General features: G+C 39.3%; 1 protein-coding gene across 1 annotated transcript; it reads right to left on the minus strand.

Annotated features, from left to right (window-relative positions):
* Window positions 1-1,556: 1,556 nt before the first annotated feature.
* Window positions 1,557-25,059, minus strand: LOC137167862 (calcium-binding protein 7). Its single transcript, XM_067570179.1, has 5 exons — window positions 24,164-25,059; window positions 7,798-7,941; window positions 7,528-7,640; window positions 6,262-6,412; window positions 1,557-4,453 (listed from the first exon to the last, which is right to left on the minus strand). Exons 1-5 carry the CDS (start codon window positions 24,270-24,272, stop codon window positions 4,323-4,325), a joined length of 648 nt encoding a protein of 215 aa, XP_067426280.1. The 5' UTR covers window positions 24,273-25,059; the 3' UTR covers window positions 1,557-4,322.
* Window positions 25,060-25,524: the final 465 nt, after the last annotated feature.

Below are 25,524 nucleotides of genomic sequence, written 5' to 3' on the forward strand. Positions count from 1 at the left end.
ATGCTGTACAGTTCTCCCTGCAGGAATTGCAATTTCCTTTGCAACTCTAAATATGGTATTGACTTATTGCATGAATTTGTATCTTTCATATTCTTTTCTAGTATAATTCATGAGGACATTTCCACGGGGGATAAGGAAATCTTCAGTTGCTACTGTTTCAATACATGTATAATGTGTCTCTCAGCATGCAGATATAGTTTCTTTAGGCTACTTTTGTTTGAGGCGTCAATAACACGCTGCATCGATCATTATACTGCTGTCTGATTCCAGGGGAATGTTAGTCACTGTCTCTCAACAGTATGAGTCCCTTTTTACATTCAATATGCAGAACAACAAAGATGTGAACTCTGAATAATATCTGACTGGATTCACTTGTTAAATATATGATTACATATTGTACACACACAACATAACACTCATAAGTTAATGCATACAGTCATATACAATACATGCACTACATTACATCTGTTGCATCGCTTATCTTGTTGTTTATATTTATGGTCCCTGTAAATGAACTAAAAATAAATAAAAAATGACACTTGAGAGATCTGAATGATTTGTGTGGCTACTGGCTAAGATAGAAAAATGCAGCACAACGCCAATAGGAATGGGTGGAAATTTAGAGACAACCTTTTTATATGAATAATTCCACAATGGCATTTGTTTGTTCAGTAAAAGATTCATCACCACCTTAATTTTTTATTTAACAATAGAACAAAATGACCAAAATTCTGTGTGTATAGCACACAGTTACATCCAATTGCATTGAGGATGTATTGTTTAGCTGAATCCCAGTTTTGGTAAAGAAACTCTCTGCCTCCTGGCAATTTCAGACACTCCTAATCTCCTTTCCCACCTACTTGCATTTTCAGCAGCTAAAAGACAGAGCATGGTGCTTTGAGCAAGAGGCCAGCATCATAGCAGTATATGATCAAAATAAAAAAAGGCTGAGATGTTTCCTTCTCAAGCCAGAAAAACAAATGTCCTTGCAGCAATATGTTTTCAGTATTTGTATGCTGATATAAAACTGCCTCACAAGATGAATCAGTGACATCTGAACTATTTTACTGGCCATTACAAGCTGCTGTAGCATGAGGGAATGGGAAAGCTGTGGGGAATGCCTCACTCTTTGCCTGTCACTGCATCAGCCTAAGTTCATAAAGGTTAAATTACCTACCTTTTGAAATTATAATAATAGCAAGTGTCTGTCTAGATAACTCGGCCACCAATTATATGCAGCACATTTAAATGAACATTTTCTAGCTAGTAATTCCTCCCAATCTGCTTTAGACAGCCTGACCATTGCTAGTGGACATAAGAGATATAATAGGTGATTTGTTGAGGTAAATGTGACAGAAGGGGCCCAAAACACCAAAGGGCATCTCAAAATGGTATAACTGAAGCTTGAAAAATCCATCACTTTCTATGGATTTCAATCTAAAATGTCAGGATGTCAATCAATACCACGAAACTGATCCTCAGTATTTCATAGAGTCATCTCAAGCTCTGTGATTGAGGATTTGACAAATCGAAAATTATTTCACACACACATAACGTCGTCGTTATATGATTTTTATTCATGTGAAATACCATTCCACAGACACAGAAGAGCATCGGGGTGGAGTCAATGAACAGATATCACATGGTCAATAAACATTTTTTGCAAGATCCAAAGACAAGTATCAAAGTACAGTACAATGGAAATAGAACATTTAGTAGACTATCAACATGTTCATACAGGTTTTTTTTTCATCTGTAAAAAGAAAATAAATATTGGTTTGTACATTTTTCTCTGGTAGTAAATAATGAACCCATGGTTAGTGTATTGTTATGTGTATGCACAATGCCAAAGTGTGTCAAAGAATAAGGCAACAATTCAAATAATTATTATCATAACTTTATTCCCCATGAAAATGTTCCCTCAGTAACGATATAATAGAAAAGGAATGAGACAGTATCATTTGTCAGTCAGTTAATATTCTATTCCATCACATTCTTATCACAAAAATAGATACATCTATGGTAAAGTAATTCTTTATGCCTAAACTATATCTTGAAATGGATGAACAATCATGGCGGTGAGTTGTTGTTGTGCGCTGCAGCGCCTCTTAAAGTGCAAAATGGAAACAAAGGTATTTGTTAAAAACTGAGCTCTCCACAGAGTTGACACTTATGACAAATTGCCTGGGCGCATCAGATAATCGTTATCCTGCCTGGCTCTGGGCGATAGGGTAATCTAATTTTGTTGCCTCTTTGAGGCACTGGCATGAAATCTAAGTTTTAGTTTGGGGAGCTGCCAATAGCGAACCAAAATAGGGGTATTTATATTATGTGAATTATTTACATCTCTATATTACGATGTCTTATTTTTGAGGGCATTTTGAAGGGTTTTGACTTTCCAAAAATGTATTGGCCCTTTCAAAAGATTCAAATTTTTAAAAGTTCAGGTTCAATCTTTCCTGACGTACATCGACTGATCAGCACATTGTAACTACATACTGCGTGGGTACTGCAGGATTTCCATTTTCTCTCTAATTCTAATTTAAAAGCTGTCAAACATTAATTCAAGACAATGTATAAGTTGGCCCAGTTTTGATGTCACAGACCCCTACAAAGCTTTGGTTGAAGTTGGTATATAGTATATGTACAACTCACATTTATAGTGACAGACATTACTCAGATGCATGCACAACAATCCTAAACTACACCCAATCAAATTCATGTGGTGATTCACAGATATTAATGTTTTATTGCAACAGTTTACACCATTTGGCCCTTGTCATACATCAACACGCTGGGCAGCTTCTGACACACAGCTTTCCACTCATCTGTTTAATCTTTGTATCTCACTAAATAGGAGTGATAGGTTCCATGTTTGAACATCAGAACCAATGTCTCTATTGTATTGCCAAAGCCTTAATTTGAAAAGTGCTATAGACATTTTTCTATTATTAAAGACCTCACCAGTTAGTAGGTCCATTGGTGCTAATGTTTTCAAGGATTCATATCTGTTCAAAGCATTGTGAGATGTCTATTTTACATACATTTATTGCTCTATAGCAACGCATCCAGACAGAAAACAACTGAAAGAACAAAACAGATTCCTGCACATTTGTATCCTCACTACCAACCAGATCAGTTTTGATGCATATTCTTTAAATGGTTGAGTGGCACATATCTTGAAGTTGTTCGCTATGCGGTGGCAGTGAGAAATGATCATCAGGTGCCCGGTGAGGCAAAAGGTCCATAGCTCAGAAACCCCGGAAATAATTTTTACGAGCGTGTACTAAAGCAGCCCTTCTTTTTCATGCAGTTGTATGCTTTACTTTTGTTGTGATTGCTGATACCTCGCACCACACACAATTGCTCACAGTTGTCATTTAGTAATTGAAAACAGTTCTGTTACACAGTCATAATGATTAATACATTGATAAGAACTTTTACAAATGTGTCAAGACAACTGTTTAAATCCATGCATTTCATGCATAGATGATGGTCATCCTCTGAGGCCTGCAAAGCCCCGCTGTGGAGACAGAAAGAGTCGAGTGTTTACTGCATGTCCAGCCACTTTCCAGCCAGTTACCTGTCCATTCAGATCTAAACATCTTCCTCCCAAGAGCCGTTAACCTGCTTCACCCTACTCCATCTTTCTCATACTGAGTCCCCACAGACTATGAATGAGTGAAACCATCCATACAATCACATGCACCTCCCTGCAAACCCCTCCTATTACCTCCATTTCTTACCAAGCTATTGTTATTCCCAAGTGGTTCTTCAACAATGTTGCAAACTCCACAACACTGTGCACTCCTGACCTTGAACATGACAACACCTTCCATCTTAAGGAATACATTTCCTCCAATGTCCCTAACAATATTTCACAGATTTCTTTCTACTTGTTTATAATAACCGCATGGTACACTGGACAAATACAAAACTGGACAGTCACTACACTTCTTTCTATAGCTGCCACCATATTGAATGCAACACTGCTCAAATGCACATAGCTAATGAATACTAAATGTTGTATTATGGAGAGTGATATGTATAGTCAGCTGTCCAATTTAAACACTCTGCCTCTTTGTTTGTGAGGTCCTGTTGTCCTTGAAACTCTGCAAGTTGTTGTCATTTCTCTGTCACCAAGACAAATTCCTGCACATGTCCTTGGTGATGTCAGTTATTCAGCAGTCATATGTCGGCCTGTTTTACAGCTGTGTGATTGTCTGTTGTATTTGTTGTTGTTTTTTTGAGCTTAATCTCCACAGTCATTTATCTGTAAGGCAGCCTTTGGGTGGTGGTCAAGGCTGAAAATGCCGCAACTCCTATTTCATGCCACTCCGCAGCACCTGATTGGCTGCGATGAGCATTACACTGATGATGAAAGCAATGGCGAAGGCGCATATCAGGCTCTTGCGCACGCAGGTTTGCTTGACTTGCTGCGTCGGGCTGGAACCTGCAGGGGAGAAGAAGAAGAAGAGGAGGTGGGAGGGAAAGAAAAAGAGATTACTTGAGGGCACGTTCAAGATATTTGATAATAATTTCTGAATGAAAGAGCTCATCACAATTACATGAACACAATCATAAGGGATGAACGCTGCCAAGAAAATTTGTTTTCACACCTGTATGGTACATAACTGCATGGAGATTGAAATGTTGATTGGAGTTTTGGAACAACAGACAAATTTATTAGTGCCTGACTGGCATATTAAACATGCTGATCAAAACACTGGCACTCCGAGAGAAGATATAGTATACCTGCAGAATCATCTGAAGTAAGAGCTAAAGCAGTTGAGGCAAAAAAGAGGTTCAAACAGAAACTTTGTGACATTTCAAAATCCTTGAAATTGATCTTGCGTTTGATTTATCTTTACTTCCTCCAGAGGTCATTGCTGTTCGTGGAGAAAAACATCTCACATCTTCAGAAACAATAAATAAAACATTTTCTTATTGTGAATCATGTAAATTTTAATGGCTGCAGCAGGCATTAAACCTAAAAGCAAAGCATCTACAATCACAGCCCTCTGTAAATTAATCATCAATATACATTTCCACTCTTTTGAGATACCATGGTGCCATATTCAACAACCATGAAAAGGTGTAATTTACTTTAACCCTGTGTGGACATTTTTCCAAAACCTATACCTACACTTCTAACTCAGTGAGGGATTTCCTTTGTTTCTAGGTGGACAGAGCTTTAGCATTAATACAGTCATTTTTACAAGTGAGGAAAAACTGAGAAGGGAGAGAGAACAATGCTATGCTTTGCTGTGCACATTTGCTCAAATTGAAGAAAAGCTGAACAGGGGCACAGCGTTTCATATACTGCTTATGACTGGCTGCACAAGTACATTATGATCTAGTGAGACAGCTAATAGGAGAATTGGTCACTCTGCTGTTCCTACAACACAGTTCTTCTTCCCCTGTGATTGCTAGATGTTGATGCAAAATGGTGAGTAAGTAAGAGGAGCCCTTACTTTTCTTATGTTATCAATCCATCTACAATTTTGTCATCCTGTTTTTCCATGCTGTATTTCTGTACTTTTGCTATCTAATTTTGCTATCTGCACACAACATCTACTGCATCTCTGTCCATCTTGAAAGAGTGATCACTCCTCTGTTGCTCCTCTTGAGATTTCTTCCATTTTTCCCCATTAAAGGGTTTATGGGGGTGAATTTTTCCTTATCCGTATCTAAGGAAATATTGTTTTGCTCTACAGATTGTAAAGCCCCCTGAGACATATTTGTGATTTGTGATACTGGGCTATAAAAATAAAAATGATAATTTAAAGCTTAAATCCAAAATGTTTTTTTTTTCTTTTTAACTGTAACAATATTATTAATATATTGTGGTGGAAGACAACAAATGATGTTTGCTGGGTTGCACAATAATGTCATAACTCCCTTAAACAATATATTCATAATCACTTTGTCAAAAAGATGCAACTACCATCTAAATAATTCAAACAAGTAAGGTTAGTAATTCCCAAAGCATCGAGAAATAACAATGAAAAAATATCTTGCCATAAATAAAACTGAAACTATCTGCATTTCTACACCCGTAGGGTGTGCAATGATGATGTAATGAGATGATATTGTTTTGTCTGTTTGGCCAATCATCCATAAGTATGTAAACAATGTATAACAGACAACAAAACTGCCCCAGAAATGCAAAATACATTGTAAAAAGCAGGATTCTGAAGTGTTTTAAGGTGAATATTGGAGTGTGTTCTGTTCAATCAAGTATAGGAGGATCTTCCTTACTGTCTATATCCACCTGGCAGTCCTCAGGGTTCTCTATGTGGTTCTCCTCAGTCATGATGATGTTCTCGATGTCTTTCATGGAAAGGTGATCGCAGAAGGTGTCGTACAGAAGCCTCTTCAGCTCCTCCACCGTCAACTTCTGCATGTCACACTGGAGATACACACACACAAACACATATCCGAACATTAATATAGACACGAGGCTGGTGTGTATGGAAACACACGCAAATACAATACACATACATGCAGACAGTATATGCACTCTCACACAATATCACGCAATAACAGCAACTGCATTCAAAAGTCTACTTAAGTTAAAATACAAAAGTTTTATAAGCACAAATCATGTAAAATCTGATTTGTAGCTACAGCTGTCAGATAAATCTAGTTTAGTAAAAAGCTTTAAAATTGTACTAAAGTATAGGTCTTCAGTAAATGATCTCGGTTATAATCCACTGTGGGAATTATGTAAAGTTGAGGGTAAATAAAGTAAAGACTCTGTGAATGAATAAGACAAATCTAAAAACAAAATCCCTGCAAAAATACCAATCCATGATGTGCGCCTGTTGGAAAGCTCATCTGTGTTACTCATTTTCAGCTCACCAGTGTGACCAGAGGCTCTGTGTGATCAATCCAGCAGCACATGCTTCATACTACTATTCTGTTATATAATGTTATGTGAAGCTATGCAGCCTTTGCAACAGTCCCCTGGGTTTCTTGTCTCTCCCAGCAGGTGTCTGTAGTTGTGATTCTTTTTTCATACACGGACTGTACCATGAATTCCTATAAATCCCTTCTCTTTCACACTTGATTTTGAGCCTCACTTTCTGACAGCCACTCTAGAGCCGTTATCACTTAGCTACAACAAAGGCGGCTTTGACGCGAGCTACATCCCATTAAGTTCCATCCCACTGTCAAAGTGAGCAGTTGATTATCTAATGAGATGTCTGTAAATAAATTAATATGTATTTTACATAAAAATAGACTTTAATGTTCTACGTAATAAGACGGCCGCCGCACACACAGAGGCTGAGATATCAACTCAAAGTCTTGATGTAGGACACAGTTCTTAAGGGAATCCTAAACCTCTCCGAGAATTAAATCCCTCATTAAAGAACCAGTGGATGTGGCTATTTAAACCGGTTTTCTTTTAAAGTTGTACAGCGACAGTGCCTAAATGTTTCTGCGCTTGGAGGTTTGCAACAGCAGCATCTCTACAGTCTATCTTTTCTCTAATAGGCAGGAAATGAGTAACTGAATGAGCACCTTCCAAAAAACGGAGTCAAAGTCAGTGCCGTTGAACTTATCTGGCATCCCAGCTGCCGTCAGCTTTGGGCCCAGAAGAGTGACAAACTCCTCAAAGTCCACCTGGCCATCGCCTGCGGGAAAAAGGAACAGTTGGCATTTACTGTAGCTGGTTTTACTGCCTAGTACAGTCCAGTTTTGTGGGCACATTGAGAGCAATGCTTCTGTGCTTGTGTGAGTTAAGATAAAATCCAAGCTGTAGTACCATGTGTGTGTGTGTGTTTGCCTCACCATCCATGTCCAGTCTCTGGATAATGACTTCCAGCTCCACCTCATTTGGCATGTAGCCCAGTGAGCGCATGGCCATTCCCAACTCCTGCTTTGAAATGAACCCGTTCCCATCGCGGTCAAAAACTTTAAAGGCCTCACGGATCTCTGCAGAGAAGACACATACACAGACGAGCTGCTTACGGCAGAGCAGGATATGAAAATGGGAAATGTTCCACGCACCAAAGACACATTTGTTATGCCGCATCAGTGCTTGAGTCATAGTTATATGGGGGTTGGCAGCTCAAAAGCATAAATTCCACCAGTAAAATTACAAAAAAAGAGCCAAAATAAGATAAAAAACCTGCAAAAAAAAGTGGGTAAAAATTGAACAAAGAGCTGAGATCAGAACAAATTGTCAACACTATAGTGCAGTTCTTCCTCACCTCTGTGTATTTTTACATTTCATGGGGATGAGTAAAACTTCCTTTCTTGCCACAATCTGAAAAAAGCCTTGATGCCAAAATAACCTGGTTGCATTTCCTGGATTCCCATCAGTCTAATAATTTCTTAGAAAGCAAGACAAATTAATGTCAAAAAGGTTAGAAGAAAATGCCCACTATTTGAAACAATTATTGCTATCTAAAAAAGATCGCTGACATTAACATAAAATCAAATGCCCCCCTGTACTGTGAAAAGATTGCTAGTAGTGCCACTGATGAGCTGTTTTTAAGTTTTTCCACAGCACAAACTTACTATCAGAAAATGATAAATATGTGAGTGCTTAAGATAAGTCAATATTTAGAGAGCCAAATGTTAGTTTCAAGAGTTAGTGGACCAAATTTGAACTAAAATCAAGAGATTATCAGCCATGCATGTAATGCTTGAGTAAAAGAAGACCCCAATAGGATGTCCATCATGTTATATATCTGTTAGTTATGTAGAATAATAATAAAAAGAAGAAGCTTTATGTAAAGAGCACTTTTCTGAACAGCAGTTACAAAGTGAATAGCAAAGAAGTCTGTTACAACATAAAACCAGAACAGGCAATAGGCAATAGTACAATGAATACAGTTTGAGAAAATAACTCTGATGATAGTCTTCTCAGCAAGACAACATGTTGTTAGCCATGCTAGCAAAATGACTCCATGGATGTCAGTGTCTGTCTGTCAGTTTGTTTGACAGTTTGTGGGTCCACCACTGTGGTCCAGACCAAAATATCTCAACTACTGGATAGATCACCATGAAATTTTGTACAGACAGTCATGATCCCCAGAGGATGAATTTTAATTACTTTTCCTATAGCACCACCATGAAGTTGACACTTTAGTTTTTTTAGTTAAATGTCACGATAACTATTACATTGGCTGCCATTAAATTTTGTGCAGATCCTCGGAGGATGAATTTGAATGACACTGATGATTCCCTGACATTTCTTCTAGCACCACCAGCAGTTTGCCATTTGTGGTTCAGGGTGACATACCTCATTGGATGGATTGCCATGCAATTTGGTACAAACATTCATGGTCATTGTGAACGTTGGTAATACTATGCTACCGAGTTGCATCATGACAAATATATGGTTCAGTGTTTTTGAACTTGATCCATAAAACCCCTCTTGTCTTCCTTTAACTTTTGATTCATTATTTTTGTTGAAAATGTTAGAATTTTGCGGTGATAGGTCTATATCCTTTTCTTGATCATGTGTTGGTGAGGCGTACTGAAAGGAAATCTTGTTAACAGTGTCTGGTGGAAGTTTGACGTGCGCGTTTGATGAAGCCTTTGATTAGACCCTCCAGGTTGTCGAGTGCGTTTTCTGGCATACCAGAGAAGATGAGGTTGTCACAAATGCTTTGAGTTTGGGTTCTTTCATCAGTCTATATTCTTCTGGGACGGTTTCAGTCTGTTCGCTGGATGATTTAACAGAGGATTACAGTTTGCTTTTTCAACAGATGATGTTATTGTGTGCAAATTCGAGGTCAGAACAGAGGTCTTTTATTTCTTTGTGAAGTGATGCTAAAAAATTCATTTATTTTAATTGATACTCGCTAGGAGACCAACCTCCGTTTTTCTAGTTTGAACATCATCTGTGTCTGTGGGAGAGTTCTGTGTCTTTCTTTTGAATGGTTTTGGTGTAGTGCTGGCAGTGTTGGTATCCATGATGTGTAGTAATAGTGGTCAATGAAAGCTTCCAAGAATGTTCAATCTTTAAATCGAAGGATTGCAGGTGTGGACTGGTCAGTGCTTTTTAGTTTTAGTCCATAAAATAAGTTTTCGGTTTGAATCAGTGCACTCAACCTTGTGATGACTGAGCTTGATCGATACATAAAGATCCCCTCCAGACATATTCTAAGATGTATATAAAAATGTCCTACTTTGAATAATAACTAATGTCTAATATGGTTTTTCCACAAAAAACGTTTGTTAAATTATTAAAATGACATCTTAGGGAGGCTGTGGCTCAGGGGGTACATGTCGATGTGTCCTTGGGCAAGACACTTAACCCCGAATTGCTCCTGATGGCTGTGCCGTCAGTGTGTGAATGTGTATGAATGATTATATTTCCTCTGATGGACAGGTTGGGGCCTTGCATGGTAGCCCCTGTACCATTCAGCGTATGAATGTGTGTGAATGGGTGAATGTGATTCGTAGTGTAAAAAGCGCTTTGAGTGGTCGGAAGACTAGAAAGGCACTATACAAGTACAGTCCATTTACCACCTTCTCCTTCTTAAATATTTGAGAATATTTGAATATGTCAATATTGCTGCTGGCCAAAAGATGTCTGCTACTCTACTGTAAAGTCCATTTTTAGTATATGTGCGCTGGAGCTTTCAAGTTTCCACATCACACTTGTATAAGTTGCATACTGGACCACGACTAGATCTAGACTAGTTGTGATGTCACTAATCATGCTTGAAGGTACATGTCTTAAACCCAGTTTTTGTGGTGAGAACAGAGAATTTTCTCTTCAGCAGATGAATGTGAAAACAGCCTTCTTCAAACTCTACACATACATCATTCTGCACAGTGAAGCTCAAACATCCAACTGAGGAAACAAGAAGCAAAACACATTTTTGAGTGGAGAGGGATTTTAGGAACTCATCGTTAAGACAAAAACTATCTTGGCCTTCAATACCGATTTAGACCATACTTTTTTAATCTGTCTGTAACTCCCTAAGCTCTATGGAAGCGCAATACTAAATTGCTGGAGTACCCCTTTAAACTTAACTCACTGGTACTTTATGTTATCAGCAGCAGCAATAACAGAAGACAAATTCAGCAATATAAAATCCAGCGCGTGTATGGCCCCTGCTGTTACAGAGCCACAATCACTATAGGAAAACTTTAAGCAGTTAATTCCTCAGTTCAGCCATACAACATATTTCCTCTCAATCAGAAATCTTCTCTGCTTGTTAACTCCTTATTAGGAACTGAATCCATTCATTTATATGCAATAACATCCACAACCAAGTCACCTACTATTTCAGACTTGTCACATCCTCGTGTCACACGCCTGATTAGCACACAAAAGAGCAGAGCAGGAGATGAGTCTTAAGATAGAAATGATGCATAGAGTAAATCTCCTGAACATTACATGTAATGTGTATAATCTCTCTAATCTAGCATTTGCTGGAATCAGGAACCTTAAAATGCATCATTACACGTGCATGTAAGAGTCATAATTTTTTTAAAATAAGTTTTATGGAAATATGGTGGTTCGCAGAGGTCTGAGAGATAATTATACGTTAGGTCAGAGAAAAGATAAAGCAAATTTAAGTTTGTAAATGAGAAAATGTAGAGTGAGGTTTGAATGATTAATGAAAACAAAACAAGTATTGAATCTTGTTGCTAAATAATGCGTAACTTGTCTCTGTTATACAATTAACTGACAGTAACAGCCTTCTAGGTAGAGAAATAAAAAAAATCCAATGTGACTTTCCCTTCTCAGTTTACAGCCAATTAGCTTTTGTTAAGTTACTGAAGTGTAATACTAAACAAACTTTATCAATCCGCTGCAAAGCCTGAAGTCGTGTAAATGGGAATTGCTGCTCTGGTGATTTACCGGAGTGTCAGAACAGCGACGAATGGTCAAGCCTTGGGCTAAAATCCACAGCGTGACATTCTGTGACAAATATTTCAGTTGGAAAACAAAACATGAAATATCGGTGATGGCAGGAAACTGTGTGTCATTCTGTATATAATGTGGTAGCAGGGCTTCAGGAAATAGTTTGTTGTAATCAAGTACACATCCACAGAATAGAAACTGTGCCACAGGGACAAGGGTACTTGGCAATCATGTATTACAATAGACTACATCCGGGCATGCAGTTTATAATACCAAGCAGAGTAACATTCGCAGCAGCTATTTTTCATATTGCTTTTCCCCACAAAATGTCTTACTGGAGGTATAGTTTGAATCATTGAGAGCCTCCAGCTATGCTTTTTCCTTCCCAGGGTGTGATCTTATTGTTTATAGAATAACAATACCTCAGTATCCACCTGAGGTCCTTGCACCATCTGTTTACTTTAGAAAGAGGGGCTTTCCAGCAGACCGTCACAGAAGAAAAACAACATGTTGCCGCCTCGCAGGAGGCAAACACACTCTTAAATAAGGTGCCAAAACAGTTTTAGCGAATACTCTATCTCCCCTGAAAGCTTTATTTATTGATCAAAGGTCAAGGTGAGCAAAACATCCCGTCTGGTGAGTGGTGTATATTATATTTGATATAAATAGTTGGTATTGTGTGATGAAATACGAGAAAAAAAGTTTGTAGGAGGATTTTATACTCTATATTCCCAGAATACAAATGCTTTGAAGCTGTATAGGCCAGAAATATAATGAATGGTTTATCAAGCCCAGTGAGATATACAACCTTAATGCTGGAATATATACAGCTATTACAAATACATTATCAAACCATTTGGCTCTGTTTGAAATCAGGCCAGAGTACTATTAGTATGAAATGGCAAACCTCTGAAGTAAAGCAGACCATACAAAATCCCTCCTCGAACAATTTATCAAAAGGGGCTGACTAATCATCCTCTAAAAGAATGAATTTCTTTTTGACCACACGCCATCCAGATAGAGTGTTATCTCTTTGAAAGTTTAACTATCTTCATTGTCCTCAGGAGAGAAAACTATATTTTCCCATTTTCATTTGTGAGCCCAAAATAGTCCAAATTCACATGTATGCCCCAGCAGTGACTCTACTGTAATTGACAAATAGCCTCTGTCAGAATAAAAAACCTCTCTCCCCCTGACTGTGAATAAATGCTCAGGCAAAAAAAAGAGAATAATTCTGAAATTGCACAAATGACCTGACTTATACTGGCCAGTCAAAGAGAGGTATGTATATGCCTAGTCATATAGCTTTGAACTAAAAAGATAGAACGGTGAGGCATAGTTAACTAAAGCGACAGTGGGTCAGTATAACTACAATCCACTTTCATGTTTCCAACTTCAAATTGCTTGATTTGTCTGACCAACAGCCTAAAACCCTAATATATTCAACTTACAATCATCTAAAAACTGAGAGAATAAAGAAATGCTCAAGTATCATTTGGAATAGTTTTGTTTTATTATGTTATTAACAGTTTTGGAATAAGCCCATAAATTTTACAAGTAGTCTATAAAATATCAACAATCATAAAATATCTCTGCATGGTATACCTGAACAGTAGATACACAACAAGCTGGAAAGGGTCATCAATCTGGCGAGTAAACTAATCAGAGGGCCACAGAGCCAGTTGGGGGCTCTCTGGGAACAGAGGTGGACTGACTGAGGCTGACGAACCTTCACAGTCTCCATTTTCCAAGTTTAACAGGTTAACAACTCTGAGCTGGATGTTTTTGGCAACACAGAACATAGAAAGTAATTTATTCCACAGGCAAATGGCCTCCTCAATCAAAAGTTATGTGTGTGCTGTATTTTATTAATAACAGTGTTCATACTGTCAGTGTATATGTTTTAGGTTTGTCTGCCATGTGGGACAATTTTCCACCTTGGTGGACAGTAATGCTATATCCTATTTGATTTGAGAAGCAGGACTAAAAGACTGTTTGTCATCCTTGCTTAATAAATAATTTATATGATTATCTATCAAAATTATTGATGTCTAATATTCTCTTAATGAGTCAACTGAAAGTTTTAGAAGTATTTTTTTAAATAAAAATGTATTTTAAAATTCTTCATCTGGAAACTCATTACTGTTGGTGTACATAATAGTTTCAGCATTATAGATTTTTAAAATAACCTTCATATTATAATAAAAAACGGTGACTTGAATGGCAACACAGTACTGTACATTAAATTTTGGAGGGTTTCAAATCAGAAAAAACATTCCTTAAAATAGAACTAGTTTCCTACTGCCTGAAATTTTTTAGAATTGCTACAAATTCCTTCAAAGCTTTCAGGAAAGTGTGAAGCTGTTCAAAAAGCTGAGTGATTTTCTATGTTTGTTAAAGTTAAATTTTACCTTATGTGAACTGAAGTGCCGCTGTCTTGTACTTTTCCTTTGCTGCTGCAGCTATTATTACAGCACCTCACCTAATTAAATTACAGCAACTCTCACTTTCAGCTTCAATGACATTTCACTTTCCTTATAAAGAAAATTTAGCATTTTTTTTTATTTTAGAAGCTGTTGATGCTGCATCTTCCACTCAGTCTCCGGGACCACTGCTACACCGGGGAGGTGTGAATATTTTTGTTGAAAGCGTGTGGTATTCGCTTTGATGTAGAGAGGTGCTTGTTGGCCTTCAAAGATGCAAAGCCATGCGGTCCCCTGTGGTATGATCTGACAGAGGATGAAAAGCCTAAGTTAAGATCGGGAGCTGTGAGAACCAAGCATCTAAAGCTGAACTCTCACAAGTGAAAGGTGCAGCGTACTCCCATCGCACCGTACTCCCTGTACACTATATCAATGAAGTGCACCGGATCCTGGCTGCAGCACAGAGATGCTGAACAGTCTGTGAACTGTACGCGGCACTAGACAAAGCCAGGAATCACTTGGAAAAGGAGCTGATTCATGCAGACAAATAGAAAACTCTTGGATCATGACAAAGGGTGTGACATCGACTTTCTATGTGGTGTGTTCTATTATAGCAACAATGGGGGGGAAAACAAATAAAAAATGAGTGAAATGAACTCTCCTCATCCTCAGAGAACAGAAACACGTCACATGGGAAATATTTACTCGAGTTTTTTGAGGCATGCCTGGAGCAGAGCTTTACCCCTTTTCTGGCTAAATTTAGCATCAATGAAAACTTTTGCTAATTACGCACGGTTTACTTTGAGCAGAGCGAGCTAATGCTGGGGCTTTTGTAGCGGTGAAGAGTCCATGAATGTAATCCAGGGCCTGTTTTTCAGAGCCAGAGATCCTCTTCGCCTCTGTCAGACCTGCATCTACTTAGAGCTGCTTTGGATCGGTAATTGCAGCACACCCACTCTTTGAGTAAGACCTTATCAGTGTGAGAAAAACACTGCTTTTGCTGTGTGCATGCGTGTGTGTGTGTGTGTGTGAACCTCGGGTGACTATTTTTAAACACCCATAGCAACCTTAATCCATCTTTAGCTGGATATGGGCCGACTTGGGCACCCAGAAGATTTTAATATTACCATAACAGGCTTTTAACAAGGCTCTGGAGTATTCAAAAGGGGTATATGGCAGAGTCTAAGTCATCTGTGTCTTAAGGAAAAAATCTCAGTTCTGGGTTTGGATAAAAACTCCTTCCTCCATTATGAAATTTGAAACGCTTTAACCTCGCCAGTGCAACACTAACACAACCATAGGGAGATACTGGGGGAAAAAAGTTGGAAAGGTCGAGTTGCTTTATCCTCAATAAGAAGAAATCCCCCAGCCAACTTCTTAAACCCCACTTGACCTTGAATGATTGAAGTCAGTGAAAGGCTGTGAAATTTTAGCCCGTCTCCGTTGCTTCTTTCAGTTTTCTTTTCCAACAGGGATGGGGAATCATTGATCTGTCTCCATTCTTTTCCCTCCCTCGCTCTTATGTTTTCAAAGCTGCAAGTTTTCATCATCACAGCCGATACCAAGCTGAGCCAGCGCCAATATCCACGAGGCGAAAAACCCCGTGAGAAGCACCTCAAACAGAGGTCAGATGTGAACAATCAAAAGCCTCCACTATGCATTACAGTCTATCCAACACTCCCTCAGTTCCACCATGTTAACTGTATGCACTCGCTTATGGATAGATGATTTTTTTCTGTTGCTGTATTATGTTATTGTCTAGTGTAGACTTTGCAGTATTGTTCATCAAAAGTGAGGGAATATTACCCCGGAGAAAAAGCACTTCACCTTCCAGAACTCATCAGAGTTCATTTCACAGGTAATAAAGTCTGCTGGATCCACTCCTTCATGGCAATCGATCACAATGGAAATAAATGACTTAACTTTAACCAACCCGACAGCCGTAATCACAGCACTTCATGATATTCCTCGCTAATCTGCACCACGTTTTCCATCAAAACCCAATTTGCCAAGGTAAGATGTCATAGCAGATAGCAGCAACTGATTAACTGAAAATTTATGTGACTGTGGTTGTTGATGTGATGAGATGTCAAGTGAGCGAAAAGTAAAAAATGTAATTTTCAACTTTTTAGTTGATTTTCTGCTTAAAAATATGTACCCATTTCACAATAAATGCAAAGAAATTATCAATTTTCTTGTGTTTTTACATATTTTTTGCTAAAATCTTAACCAATAATATCACAGATTCTCCCAAATCCTTTATATTTCTCTTATTTTACAGAATCTCAAATTTTATAACTCATAATCATGACCACAATGTCTTGTACACACTTCTAAAAGCGGTACTACTCTACAGATACGACCTGTGGCTCACCAGCTGTAGTGCTGGGTCACCTTACCCCCGAGAAACGGCTTGTTTCTGCTCACATCTTTATCACCATCTATGTCAAGTAGAGCTTTTTCATATGCCGCCTGTCTCATCCAGGCAGGTGATACATTCGAGAGAGCCATTTTGAAATCCATTCCTGCTTGCCTGCCTGCCTGCCTTCCTGCCTGCCTGCCTGTCTGTCTGACAGGTTGTGTAAGATGGCCCTCCATCATGTAGGTAGAGTAAGAACGGTTGAGGATGGAGCTGAGTGACAGGTAGACGTACAAAGTGAGATTTATTATTCTTGGCCTGATTAGATAGGAGGAGGATGCTTTTATGGGTGTCCTCTGTGCCGCACATCTGTAATGTCACGATCCATGTCCTTTTCCAAAATGGATGAAGTTAATCTTGTGGGGTTTTGTTTTTCTTTAGCCAGGTCTGTAGCTTTTCTTCTTTGGTGGTTTTTAGTCAAAAACTCCTCTGAGGCTTTTCAGATATTTCACTTTAGTTTGCTACCTTCCCTCCACTCTGTAACATTATCTCACCATCCTGCATCACTGTTTTATTGAATAAAAAGGCACAAAGTCGAACATCACTAAAGCCAAATTCTGACAGAGTGAACTCTAAATAAAGCACAGGCTTTGTAGGCATTTAACTGTAACTGTAATTTAACAATTACAGCAGTCAATGCTGCTGATGTCGCATGTCTTTCTTCTTTGTTGATCATTAACAAAGGCCGTCTGACTTATAAACTGATATTTGCAAGACTTGTTACACTGTCAAAAGGATTTAAAAGGCAGAAAGTGGAAATGCAGTGGTGTTGGCACTGGAAAAACATTTAATTTGTTAACTTGATTCATTTTTTTCTTCAATTTTGCTTCAATATTGTTTCAGGGAGAGGATGCTTTGATGAAGAACTTTTCCTCTAGGAAGGTATGAAAAACTCTCTTCTATGCAAAGGGAAATAAACAGTTTGTTTAGGGTATCCACTTAAATGATACCATGAGGAGTTTTTCTCCGTAAGAGAACAATCATTGAATTAATTCTGGCTTCCTGGGAGAGAGCTGTGCTAATAGCAGTCAATAACTGAGAGTGAACAGGAAAGAAAAACAAGTGTTGGTTTTTGGTAAACACATCTGGATCCTTTCCACCTCCTGAAAATGAGCCAGCATATCCGCTACCGTCATGATTGGTCATTTTATTATGTGTTGTTCTTAGCAGCAGATGCTTTAAAATGGTCTCAGTTGACCCCTTGGAAGTACACCCCCACAACACCCACTGATTCTGCACCAGCAATACGTTATGTGCATAATTTCTGTCTTGCCAAGCAGATGCCGGTGTCTTTAAATATCTTCATTTGTATTCATGTAAGTATTTCCAAAGGAATGGAAGTCAACCCTCCACCGCGGGGCGAAGGAATGAGTCAATGTTTTCTGCTGCAGCTACAGTAGGAGTTAAGCAGAAACATCAAGATCGCCTCACAGGCAGTTTATGCCATTAGGAACACAGTAGTGTCAGTGTTTTTGGAACAGCTGTCAGTCAACGTGAATTGCAAAGTCCCATAAATTCTGCCAAGGGAACGACTAAAAATGTTGAAGCCCCAATAATGTTTTACATTTCTACTACTGAAAGCAAACTACTTTGAAATATAAAATGCAGAATGGAAATTAGAATCTAAAATGCATATTTATGACTCAAAGACAAATTGTGAAATACTTGCCAGCCATGTCTACAAGCCAAGAGTGCTGCCTTTCAGAGTTTCCTCATTCAAATATGTAGACTTTACCTACCGGAGTTTTGCTGGGTGTTGGGAAGGTTTCTTATTCAACCTAACATCTCTGTCCCTACAGAGTTTCTTTTTTTCAGACACAAACCAAACAAATGCAGAGCTGAAATTAAGGCATAATGTGATTTCAATTAAATTAATTAGCTTTAGGAGGTTTGTTGTGATAAGTGATCTAACTAAAGATACTCAATGTCCCCTTTGGTAGACACTGATTTCATTAGTCTCATGTTGTTGTAAAGGGGAATTATAATTATGTTTTGGTGTATTTAGCCTACACACATAGCTACACCATAGCTGACAAGCACCTCTTCAAAAACGTTACTCCACTTCAGGGCTATGGCAGCCTCAGAGACACGGAGACAACAAGAACTGATTGATCTGCTTGGGCTGCTTGTGTTTTCTCCCTACAAGTTTCCAATGCTGTAGTACTGGCATAAAATGAACCAACAAATCAAAAGTGCAGATTCATTTGTGGGTTCAATATGTATTTGGTCTGTACTGGTAGCCAATTACTCGCAGTCTGACACTTAGAAAAGCCTTCACCTTCTCCCGCATACTTTGTTTTATATGTCACCAGACTAGCTGCGTGCAGTAAAAATAGAAGCATTACAACTTTAAACTGTGTTCAAAATGAGAGCGAAATAACATTTAGCTCGCTTTAAGCAGGCATTATGGTAGCTGTATTCACTCACCTCACTGCTGTGCTGAGACCGTTCAGTACTAAAAACCCATAAACTAGACTCCACTCGACTTAACTACCACTTGGTACACACACATCTGGTTAGAGTAACCTGCACAACACCCAGCACTGAAAAACTCAATGCATTTAGTCTGGACTCGAGTGTATTGAGACAACTAAAACACTCAAACTTCCGAGCACTACAATGCAGGTGGTGACAGTTGATGTGAAAAGACATGAAGCGAGTGGACGAACGTAATTTTCTCCTTTTCAGTAACACACATCTAGCAAAGTAATTTCCACCAAAACTTCTGCTCATCCCAATTGTCGTTCTCTGTCAAAGTGAACATTTGCATGGTGATAGTCTTCTATTTATTAATGATACAAGTAAGCCCTCCCGCTGTCTATATCTCAAAATTAATGAAAGAACGTAAACACAATTACTATAAATCCAGCTTTACGCTTTAGTGTCCTTGCTCTTGTTATTCCAATCACTTCCTGTTTGCTACTCGCAGCTTCCTGTCTCTGGGGGAGTGACAGCCACGTCTGTGTTTGATCTCGAAATGAGGAAAGCCCCCTCACTCCGCCACTAGTGTGAACAAATGGGGAGATAACTGTGTTGGCTGCGTTGATTCCGATTACTGCAGACAGTTACTCGGTGAGTTTACAATGCTCCTTGAGAGATTTGTCCCCACTGGGGCTTTGTGACAGGTTTGGCTCGGGATACACTTTCATGTTTCTTTGACAGTGATTAAGGGAAGTCTTTGGAGCTTGGACATTGGAGCTGGAACTGAGTATAATTAAAAGTGTGTGGATTTGAAAACATAATTTTGATGTAAATTGACAGTTTTGTCTTCGGACCATGAGATTTTCCTCTGATTCCACCTGCATCCTGGTCCGAACATGATGTCCATCAAATATGACTGCCGTGTAAATGAAGTAAATTCCCCTGTTTGCCTGTCTCTTTCTCTTTTTTATTGTAGATTAGTAATGTCTGCAAGCATGTGGTTGAGACTGTAATTTGTATTGACATTTTGCTTCTATATCATGTGGATTGTAATGGTAATGCAATGTTTAGCTTTTTGTTCTGAATTAATTCACAGCTATTTTTTTCCAATAACATGCAATTATAGTGTTCCTGTTAGCATATAAAATTCAGTCATTAGACTCGAGGTGAATTATCCTTTTGTTCAGCTCACTCATGTATGTCAAATGGATTAATTTACCATAATATCAGAATTTATTGACTACTTATGAATACATTCTATTTTCACACTTTGTCCCAAATGAGTAAAGGCATTTTGAGGTTTATGAGACAACTCTCCTGAGAATCCATCAGCAACAGAACGAATTTGGGCCAAATTCTTGAAATGAATGACTTCCCTCAAACAACATTACTATAATCACAAGAATACAGGGAACAGGGAACTGGAGGAAGACTGAAGGAGAGAACATGTCTAAATATATTTCGGCAAATTTGAACTTGTCCTCGATTCTACAGGTCTAAAAATGAGAAAAGTGAGAAATGATGAAAGAAAATCAAGAGTAGATTTGTACTGAAATGACGAATAAATTTCACTTTGCCGGAAACATGCAAACATTCTGCTCCTGTCTTATGTTTTCCTTGTGTCTACAGGAAACTGCTGGCATGTGTTTACATGAGCCTCACTCTGGGACCTGTTACAAATGCTTTAAGCTCAGCCCTGGGACTATTTTGAAGCTGCTTCCAATAAGGTTGTTGTTAGGCAGTGTGGAAATGGGCTACCCACTTAATTCCACCTGCAGTGATATTGACACTGAGCTGTGTGTGTGTGTGTATGTGTGTGTGTATGTGTGTCTTTTAGTGGTGGAGGAGGTCTAAAACTATATTGAGCTCCTGTAATATGACCAACTGTTTTTTCATCCCTCTTGTGTGGGAGGGGAAATGGAGAATATGGAGTCCAATTCAATTTATGCTCGCATCAATGTACATTAAGGCACTTGCCACCACCAACCACCCCACCAAACCTTCACACACACACACACACACACACACACACACACACAAGCTTATTGAGCATCAAAAAAATAGCACTTTGTTCCTATTATAGCTTTGACAGCCTTCTCAGCTGGAAAGTATGGTGTCATTGGTCCATTCCCTGAGGTGTCCAAGCCAGTAATTGAAAATCAAGTCCTTGGCTATGCGTGCCAATAGGGCTTGAGCCTCCTGTTCCCATACATGCACCCGCACACTCATATTCACTAATGTGCAATTTTGTTTCGTGACAAAGCCCTGTCTCCCTGATGGCCAAGCTGATGTATGTGACACTTCAGACTACCAGCCAATTCGCGTCCATCTCTCAAGAGATGAGAGCGGTGATGAGACACAGAGACTGTCGCTCGAGCAGCAAATTTCTCATCAACAAGTCGTTTATGAAATGTAACCGCTGTCAAAATCTGACTGACAAGTACTCAAAATTGTTCAATGCATATTACATTTGAGATCTTATTGACCTTTGCAGTATCTGCAATCAATGAACGACAATAAAAGCAAAGATCCAAGAGAAACATCCACTGAAGAAGTAATGTATCACTATACAACATAATATTGCTTGAGAGAAAATTGCATTGTGATACTCCAGCTGCTCACTCGTAGCGCTGACCACCATCTTTGAGCAGCTGGAAGTATGATAAAGGAAAAGGCAGGCCCTGTCACATTTATGTTACTGTCATGTTGTGCTATCTGGCAGGAAAAGCTGTGAATCTCAATGAATTCCAGTTTCACTCCTGACAACAACAACATTCAATCTCCTCACAGACATCACCTTTAAAGTCTGCCTCTTTTCACAACCTGTAAGACATCCCTCACATGGGATCACTAATGCTCTGCAACAGCTGAAAAAGGCTCTGTCACTTTTGTTAACTGTGCATTACCCCGGGCTCTCCTATCCTATCTCCACAAAGCATCCCATTGCTTCTCCAGTCAAACTGCCACTATAAGTTGAGCTGTAAAGCCCAAACGGCTCACTTTGTCTTGCAACAGAGACACTGCAGCCTGACAGTATACAAGTGGAATCATTAGGCAAAGTCAAAATGAAGTGTTTTCTATTTATTGCATCCAAAGCTGACTATAAATTAAAGTGGGAGGACAGAAGGAAACAGAGATTCCTCAACAAACAAAAGCTTCTTCATGTAGTCGATAAAAATGACTGAAATATGAGACACCAGTTCTTTTTTTTCTGTGCTGCTGCTGTGCGCAGAATATATTTCTGTCATGCAAGGTCTTTTTACACTGGAAATCATGTTTGACAATAAAGCGCATGAGTGATGCCATGCTATAATCATGGGGATGACATCATGCTAAGATCAGTTTTGGAACTGACGTGTTGATCTTTTCTTTTATCACAGGCTCAGTTTGTTGAGTGCCAAAGCAAAAAAAGGGAACAGAGTGTAATAAACAGGAGGGAAAACAGCACCTTGAACCAACCTGGTCTATCCTGGAGGCATTTTTGCCATTTCTGGATGTCCACGGATGGATGGAGTCCATTCATTGAACACTAATTGGGAATTGAAACCTATTCATAATTTGGCCTCTTCCAGTCCGCATTTCTAATTAATAATTGACCTCAGTACCTCAGTGCCGTTTCACTGCCAACCTTATTGTGTGTGTACGAGTTTGTCTTTGAGTGTATTACAGAAGCAAGCCTCTACATGTGTGTGTGAGACAACGGAGTGTGATTGTGTAGATTCAAATTTGTGCAGCTCCAGGTTCAATTAACAATTCATTTGTCATCTCTCCTCAGGACATTCCACACCAGCACTCACTGACAAGATTTCTCACAAGACCCAGCTTGTCTGTAATTCACACATATGCATTTCACTCATAGCCAAGTTAGATATGTGTCATCTTTAAAGACACACATGCACACTGATCACTTCTGAATCTGTCCAACAAAGATGTCCAGCATTAAACTAACCTAAACAACACAGTTTGAAAACCTGCTTTTGATAAGAAATGTCTATGCTTTGTTTTCCCTACAAAGTGTATATTAATAAGGTAACAAGAGCAAGAGGTGCAGTGAACAAATCATACGTCAGCTACCTTACAGCATCACCACACTGAAAACATGGCAACAGTGCAACAACTTACTGTCATCAGAACAATGAACCCAAGAGCTCCTGCATGATAATGTGCAGATGTCACAGGTTCAATTACAAAGACCCCAGGCATGAATATTCTCATGATACTGAAAAACAAATTGCTCAGAATAGTTGTCATGTGTCAGTATGCTTGTCGGGGGATGGCGCCTCTTTTACTATTAGCTGCCACTGCAGTGCTGCAGGATGAGTGTGTATAATTATGTAGATAAGTTTTTTGGGTTTTTTTTACTCAAGAGCGGATTTACATTGGATGTTGGCTGAACTGTTCAACAGCTGTGGTTCAAAACATTTTAAGATGGATTTATGAAAGACTCATTGGACCTTCTGACCGCCAAAAAGTCTGAGGCCAGATTTAATTAACTAGTGAAATCAGAAGTATATTTCCACCCAGGATCTTCTGCTTCTAGTTAGAGCCAATGCATCATCTCTGTCTCCAAGAAGCAATACTTATTGGCAAAAATAATGCAGGGATCCCTAATTGTTTTAACCAAATCAACTCCACACAAAGGGGCACAAAGAGGCATATGGTATGTGAGCAATCTTCTGAATAAGCTCCAAAGGTTGAATCTATATTTTCAAGAAATGAAAATAAACTGAATCTAGATAGCTGATCTTTGAGCAACACTGATAACAAAGTGGGTGGTTATTTCTGCACATTCTGTTAAGCGTTCATACATCAAGATCAGAGAAGGTTGGATTTTTAAAATAGACTCAAAGGGCTGAAACAGGCATCAAATTTCAAATCTCTATCCGCGTGCTGAGCGCTGTCCAAGGTGCTGACCGCGCGTCTGTTTGAATGAGCTCCACCGCAGGAGCTGACCAAAGCCACATACACTGTCACTACATGAGCCCATTATGAATAAACACCCCCTGTGATGCTCGGGAGCCTTGAACCAACTCAGCTCTGCACGAACAGGTAACATCTCACCTTCAACTTCGTCTTCGGGCAGGTTCACCGGGGCGCTGTATGAGAGGATGTCAGGGATGGTGCAGATTCCCCGGTACATCAACGTGGAGGTGACTGGATGCATCGGCATGGCTGCGACCTTTGGCTACCACCTGCGCCCTCGTCATACAGGAATATCTACAGAGAGGATCCCAACTTCCCCCCACGGTCGCCGAGGGAATGGAGAAGCGAGTCCATGGATGGGGGGAAAGGGGTGAGGTGGGAAACGGTGGATTCCGCAGCGTGTCCGCCGAAATCTTGCTTTTGGTCAATGAGCGAAGAGCATGAAAATGTGGGGGATATCTTACCTCATTGCAGTTTTCTATTTGCTTTTAAAACAATTTCCTGATTAATACACAATGTCAATTAGATAGAAAACTACCTCAGACCGAGACAATGCGCACATACGTGCATCACCATCAACCCAGACAAGCTTCACATCTGAGGCAGAGCTAATTGCTGCAGCTTGTTTGTCTCAGTTGTAAACTGAGCAACTGATACAAAAATAGTAGGTTATCAATCCACTGAATATTTGTGTTTTTAGTCCCAGGGTTGGTCTGGTGCGGGCAAATTCATGCATCCACTTGTTGGATACGCGCGCTCACTTGACGCACTCCGTCCTCAAGATCCAGCCAGTTTCATATAATCCACATAAACGACGCGTTACACTGGGTGACAGAACAGACTAAAATTGTGTCTCTTGAAAACGTGAAAAGATATCAGGTCAGCGCGTGTCTGGATCCTCAAAGACTATAATTGCTCGCTCTTAATTGGTCATAGGGACTGGGGCGCAGTGCGATCCAGTTGTTCCATCTTCAGTGGAGAACAGAAAACGCTTTTGTGAAAGGAAGATATGTAGTCAGTCTCCTCTCTCTCGTCTCACCCCCGTCACTCTGTCTCTCCCATACATACGTCTGCACATACACACACTCTGCATGGGCAAATCCGCCACGTATAACACACAAACACACCCAACACCCTCCCTCCATCCCTCTCTGTCTTCCTTTTTTTTTAATTCAGTTACTCTCACTGTGCGCATTTCGGTTACTCATCAACCTATCCTTTAACCATAAAGTGTGATTGATGACGATGGATGGTACGTGTATGATTGATTTCCTCTTGTGCCACAGCTATGTAAGGAATTAATACCTTGCAACGCCACTTGTTTAAATTATAATCCATATGGCGTAAGAGCAGATAATTAATGTGCATTTGAAGTTTTGCTATGACGCAAAACTGCACCTACCACTGATTTAGCTGGCTTGAATGAGACTGGAGTACATAACAGTGGGAAGTATTTTGTACAGTGTGTGTGTGTGTGTGTGTGTGTGTGTGTGTGTGTG

This window comes from Thunnus thynnus, chromosome 2, assembly GCF_963924715.1.
Source record: "Thunnus thynnus chromosome 2, fThuThy2.1, whole genome shotgun sequence".
Taxonomy (NCBI): Eukaryota; Metazoa; Chordata; class Actinopteri; order Scombriformes; family Scombridae; genus Thunnus; species Thunnus thynnus.